This window comes from Symsagittifera roscoffensis, chromosome 10 (genome assembly GCF_963678635.1).
Source record: "Symsagittifera roscoffensis chromosome 10, txSymRosc1.1, whole genome shotgun sequence".
In the NCBI taxonomy this organism is placed as follows: domain Eukaryota; kingdom Metazoa; phylum Xenacoelomorpha; order Acoela; family Convolutidae; genus Symsagittifera; species Symsagittifera roscoffensis.
Window position 1 is genome coordinate 35,280,487 of NC_087071.1, and position 6,668 is coordinate 35,287,154.

General features: G+C 33.3%; 1 protein-coding gene across 1 annotated transcript; it reads left to right on the forward strand.

Moving 5' to 3' along the window:
* Nucleotides 1–506: 506 nt before the first annotated feature.
* Nucleotides 507–5,030, forward strand: LOC134855580 (galanin-like G-protein coupled receptor npr-9). The gene is made up of 2 exons (XM_063872117.1): nucleotides 507–569; nucleotides 3,897–5,030. Exons 1-2 carry the CDS (start codon nucleotides 552–554, stop codon nucleotides 4,884–4,886), a joined length of 1,008 nt encoding a protein of 335 aa, XP_063728187.1. The 5' UTR covers nucleotides 507–551; the 3' UTR covers nucleotides 4,887–5,030.
* The last annotated feature ends 1,638 nt before the right edge of the window (nucleotides 5,031–6,668 follow it).

Sequence of the window (6,668 nt, forward strand, 5' to 3'; positions counted from 1 at the left end):
ATTATGTTTTTCGTATCTGATTTATCATAACTTTCTGTTTGCATCCAGCTCATCCAGCTAATTTTGACCTTTTGATGGTAAATCTTCATCAAAACCTCGGAGGTTACAAAAAAGTGACTAACTAATTAATGTTATTGAAAATTTCATTTTAATATCACTTGTTTCTAACAAAATTAATAGTTTAGGAATAAAAATTGGGAAAAAATTCTCTAACTTCATTCTTTTTTCAATCGAGTGCTCTAAATATATATTTGATTGCAACGAATATTATTAGAAAAAAATCAAGGAGCGTTCTGGGTCGAAGATAAGTTTATTTATTTCTCAAAATCTTAAATAATACGTTATTGAGAGGTGATTGACATTATAAAAGACAACTCAAAAGTGTCCATACTGTAAAAAAAATATCTTCAAATTTATTTACGTTTATTTGTATTTAATGATGTGATGAAACGTTTTATTGGATTTGGAAATGTATTATTGACGTTTTGTTATTTATAGATTTTTCACGATATTGGCATTAAGTTCGACTTTAAACAAAAAACTAGGAAAATATGGATCTGAAAAATTATGTAAGTAGAAATTTTTTTGCCTTTACGCGAAATATGAAGTTCAGGAGCAAAGTAAGGAGGTGATTGTGATGTTTTTTTTTAAATATGCGGGGAGCTAAAGTTTTTCAAATCAGGTTTTTATGAAACATTGGGAGTTGACTTTCAAAATAAGTGTTTCGAAAGTGAAAAGAAAAGATAAATTTAAGTTTCAGAAATTGAAAGAGTATGTAAATTGATTCGAACCAATTTAATCTAGCCAAACTTGTTGATAAAGATTAAAAAAAAACAGATTGTTTTGTAAAAATTAGAAAAACTACCTAATTTTAGTTATTTTTCAAAAAGAAAGGAAACGCACGAAAAAAATTTATCTCACAGTAGTTTAAAAAAAAACATTGTTTTTTGTATTTTTCAAGCAAAATATACATACTTCATTTTACGTTTTTTGTTTTATTCTTTCCTTATTTGTCTTATTTTCGTGTTGCATCATTTCAAAAAGTATAAGTTCTTTAGAATAAAATGAGAAGGTTGCGAGTGAACAGTAGCATAAGGACGGTCAAAGCAGTCGAAACACGGCTGATTTTGATCACGACAGTCGAAACTTATCTGATTTGTGTCCAGGAAAATCGAGCACTTAGTTCTTGGTCGAGAATGTTGAAAACTTCATGGGTTCAGTTAATAGGAGTGAAACGTATCCCAGATTGTCGAGAGAATGAAATATACCGGATTGCGCCGAGTCGTTAAAAAGTAACAATGATTCGTCTGAAAAAAGTACACAACCAGCATGATTTAACTCATATATTTTTGAATGCTATCTCGGCTAAGGATTTGTATTGTTTGACAGAGCTCGAGACATGTTCTGACGTCGCTGCAGCAAATTTTTGAACTTTTTTTCAAAATTATTCTTTTTTATCCTGGGAACCTCTTGACCTCAAATTTTTCTACGTTTAACTTTCTCCCACGTTTACCGAACGTAGTTGGGGTGTGAAAAACTTAAGTAGGGGAGGGGCTAAACTGTGAAGAGGTTGTGGTGCGGGGTTGTTCTGTTGGGGTGGGTTAAGATTTTTGGGTGGGGGGTAAAAACACGTGTGGGGTGCAGCTGCGGATCTAGGATTTTCTCGAGAAGGGCGGATTTTCAAAAAATTTGAAAACTTGTCGACCTTTTTTTGTATATTGACCAAATTGCTTTTATGAGCTCTCTCAAATCAGTAGAAAGAGCATAATTTGACGAAGATTTCTGCGACGAAGGCAAATTTTTGAAAAAAAAGGCCACAAAAAAGGCGTTTTACGCTTTTTTTGAAAAATTTTGACCAAAAAATTGCGTTTTTTTTGGCGCCAAAGGCACCTTTAGAAATTTTTTAGGGTCAAACAGCCAAAACTGGATATATCGAATTAATACATTGGTGGGACCTTTTAATTCGGCAGGGGTGGAATTACTGAGGGAGGGAGACGTCAGCCCCCACCCCCTCCTCCTTAAATCCGCCTGTGGTGGAGGGTAAGAACTTTGGTAGAGGGGTTAAACTGAGGCGGGAAAATACTTTTTTGGGGTTGGGGTTGTTGAAATGGGGGAGGGGGAGGTAATCTGGTGGGGAGGATGAAGTAAATTGAAGAAGAGGGTGAAGTAAACTGGTGGGGAGAGTGGGGAGTAAACTGGGGGTGGGGTGATTAAACGTATTTGATTTTTTTCTTGTTGTAGCTGCAAAAAGCATGGCATTATTTTTTTTGCAAATTTCCGAAAAACTAAAACTGCAATCAACTTTAATGGAATTTAATTTATTTTTATTTCAAAAACAATCGAGTATGACAGATTATGACGACAAAAATAATCGATTTCAGTGCCAAAAAAAGGATTATAACGATTATGGATTTTAATGGTTTTTTTTCAAAAATAATCAATTTTTTTGACATGTTAATCAATTTCGTGGTTCTAATTTTACATATGTACAGAATATTAAATAGTGGATTATTTTTGTATCGGAAATCCAATTTAATCAAGTAAAATCGATGAAGCGTGGTATTCAATTAGTCTATCAGATAACACTAAAGTGATTTGTACACTCTGCGCAATTTTGGTATACTATACACACTATGTGTATATCTATGAATATCCGATTGACAAAATTCCTTTTTGTATTTTTGTTCCGACTCTCGAAACGGAAGTAACTGAATATTTGTGCTCGGTGTGGTTTTTTTTCTTCAGACAAATTTCGACTTATTAACTAGCCATTTTGTCGAATTTTAAAAAACATTCGAAAAGTATTGTTGTCTTGAGCTTAATCCTAAAAAAATATTCACCTGTGATTACTTTTCGTAAAGTAATGCGGTTGTAAATATTGCTATTCTGGTCAATTTGGGACAATTAACGCGTGAGCGGAGATTCAATTCATCTTCGAAACGACGTTCTGTAGAAGCTTATTTGCTGGTTGTAGAAGCTTATTTGCCATATATAACTTGTTAATAAGCGGGCAATCTATTACTTTGTACTTTATATGGTGTGCGTGTTTGTGGGGGGGGGGGGGAGGTTCTTACAAAAATTCTCAAATTTAAAAAAAAAAATATTTTTATTCTATTACCTTATTTGTTTTCACGTAATTACTGCTCCATAGACCTTAAAAGGCAGTAATATTTTTCAAAATTCTGCCCTGCTACGAGCGGTCTTGTTTGAAAAAAGGTTTCCCCGAAATCAATATAAGAGCGATAATTGTCTATACAAAGAAGGTTGACACAAAAATTTAATTGTGAATAAAGTGCCCTGCAAATTGATGTAAAATGATAAAATTTGATATTTTTTTTTTTGGGGGGGGGGGTCACAATCCTCTGTTGGTTTAACTTCTAAAAAAGCCTCAAAAAAAGGTGTACGTTTATGGGTAACTGGCAGTAAAAAAAAGGGTTTCTAATTGGAAAACGTGCTCTGTTTTTCAAGTTATGTATGCTGTGCTTTTCAAAGCAATGTTCGAATCTAGTGAGCCACTAAGCCACATGTCGGAAATAAAATTGAACTGAAATTGTGAAATTTATTTAATACAACTGCTTACAATTTGAGCCTTAAAATTGAGAAAGTTGTTGGCATCATTATTCTTCTCAAAAATTAGTGTAAGACACTTTTGTCGCGAAACAAAAAACTTTCTACTGGCAAAAAACGCAATTTACAAAAATAACATTCCATTGTATTATGCGATCGAAATGAACCTCTTAAAAGGGACAAAAGTGTTTTAATTCGCTTTACACTTCTTTAAGCAAACGTCTCTAAAATCCCACCTTTTTGATCAATAATCTTTGGTTAAAATTCATCGAGGTGATTTTAAATTTTTTTATTTATTATTTTCAGACGCAATTCATTTCAATTTTTAGACCAACGAGTACGAAGAGTCCAACTCTGAAGAAGAAATGTTGTGGAAATTGTTGTACCCAAAAACAGCGCAAACAACTTTCTTCCTGGAAATATTCAATGCAACATTGTCTTCTTTTGGCTGTGTGGGGAATATTTTCATCATGGTGATAATATCACAATGGAAAAACTTATCATCTGGAGCCGCATTCATGGCCAGCTTAGCTCTGGCAGATTTGCAGAGCATAGTTTTCGATGGATTCGTATACGAATTATTTCCTCTTTCAGGGTTCAATTTGACTCTAATCAATCGTTGGCTGTGCGCAATTTTAAACTATGTTTCAAATCTGACAACTTCTGTCTCAATTTGGGTAACGGCTCTGTTTAGTGTCGATAAGTGTTTAGCGGTCTTGTTTCCCTTCAAGTACAAGGAGCTTGGAAAACCAAAAATTTGCATCATCGCAACAATTTTTGCGAATATTTTTCTCGCTATTGTTTTGAGCCCTGCTTTATTCGTGTTTGATTTGAACGTAGAAAAAAACGAATGCAGCGTCTCTAATTTCGAATTCGTAAGCAGGTTTTTCTACTTCAAAATCCGAATGCCGATCACAATCGCGGCTATATCAATTCTACCAATTTCAGTGGTTTTGATATGCACGGTAACAACTTTGTTCAAGCTTCGATTAAATATGAGAAAACGAAGAAACCAAAGAGAAAGTTCTCAAGCAAATGTTTCAGCCAGGGACCGACTTGATAAAGAGATTACAAGACAAATGCTTGCAGTGTGCATACTATTCTGCGTTCTGAAAGTGAGTGGCTCGGTCATATACAAATTGAATTATGGTTCCGAAATGAATACTGTTTACGAGCAAGCTGTTTTTAACCTTCGCGATAAAATCAATTCAATTCTAACAACAATGTTGAATGGGTGCAATTTGTTTTTGTATTTGATATTTGGTAGAAAGTTTAGAGCCGATTTCAAACGTCTATTCTGGAAATCCGAGAACGAATAAATGTGACATCAAATCCGATGACATCAAACCCGAAAGCAAGACACTTTTGAAAAGACCAAGGTTCTGCATGTGAATCGTTTCTCTTAAAAAATATACATATTATAGTCATTATATTCAGCAGACTCAATGAAAAAGATCTCGATTAGTACCAGCAGAGTTAATGACAGGTTGTATAATTTATTGTTGCAATATTGTACTTTTCTTGCAAAGCTCACAAGAACAAAGGTCGAAGCGACAGAAAAAAAGCAGACTGTTAAGAGCAACTGACGGGGCAAGAATTTTTTTTCAATAGGTCAAAACATATTCTAAAATCTCTCAAACTAGAAACATTTTTTAAGCTTTCAAACTCTCCGTGTTTGAAAGCTTAAAACACCGGAGAATTTCCAATATGCATTTTCCAATATGGTATCGGTAGAAGACAGAAGCAACTGTTCACTTTACAAATGTCTCAAATATCTTTTTCATACATTTTTAAATGAGTTGCAAAATGGCACGGATTGAAATTCACAATTTCTTCATAAAGCTTCAAGAGACTGAAACATTAGAAAACTTAGAAAGCTAATTAATACAACATTCCCATCTTTTTTCATAGTGACGGTTGTCACCAATGTTTACATTATCATCAAAACTTGGCAAACTTTTAACTAAACAATTTATCCATTTCAATGGCTTTAAGAATTTAATAACGTAAGCATGGTTTACCTTTGCTACTACCCCACCTGTATTAAAATTTTGTTTTGTTTTTAAAAAAAACGTCTGAAAGCAGGCATAATTTGTCTATTGACGATCTCCCAGGCTGGGTTCTTCTAAGATGATTAGTTAAACAAACTAATTTGATAGAAGTGGCCCTATACTGGAAACAATTTAATATGATTACGATTTTAAAAGCTGATTACCATTTTCTAAAACTGGGGAAAATTTTTTTTCTAACAATTGCCATTTTTGGAAGTATCGCTTTTTATGTTTTATATGGCAAAACAAACTGTTTTAAAAAGTGCTAAAATTGATCCAAAGAATGTTAACGTCATATTTTCAAGCTAAAACTATAAACCAAGTGAACGATCCCCCGGGATAAAATTCATTGCTCACCGGCACTATTTATCTACTATTCAGCCAATCGTAGTAGAAAAATTTGCTCAAAACGAAACGCAAAATTTTTTCAAAACGAAACGCACGCAAAGATTAATCAGATTTTTGTTTCAGTTGAACTCAATATTTAAAACAATTTACATGGCGCAATTATATTATCAGTGTTTTTAAAATTTTATTGATGTAGTTATTGTTCGATACGAAAGTAAAGGAAAATTTGTGCTCGGGTGGGTTTTTTTTTCTTCAGACAAATTTCGACTTTTGAACTAGCCACTTTTGCCGGAGTTTTTTAATATCATTCGAAAATTATTGTTGTCCTGAGCTCAAATTTGAAAAGATATTTCACCTGTGATTATTTTTCGTAAAATTATGGGGGTTTAAACATTGCCATTTTGGCCAATTTGGGACAATTAACGCGCGATATATTTCGCGCTATTAACGCGTAAGCGGAGAGTTAATCCGTCTAAGAAATCGTTCCAATTTGGTTAAAAGAAGCTTATTTGCCATAATTGGTTTGTTATAAGGAGCGAAATCTATACTTTTGTACTTTAAATGGCGTGTGGGGAGATGATTTTCATAAAAAATTTCAAATTTTAGAAAAAAAAATTTTTTTCATTTTGTTTTGTTTCATTGAAGTTTTTTTTATGTTATTACTGCTCCATAAACCTTAAAAGGCAGTCGGAACAATCAGGG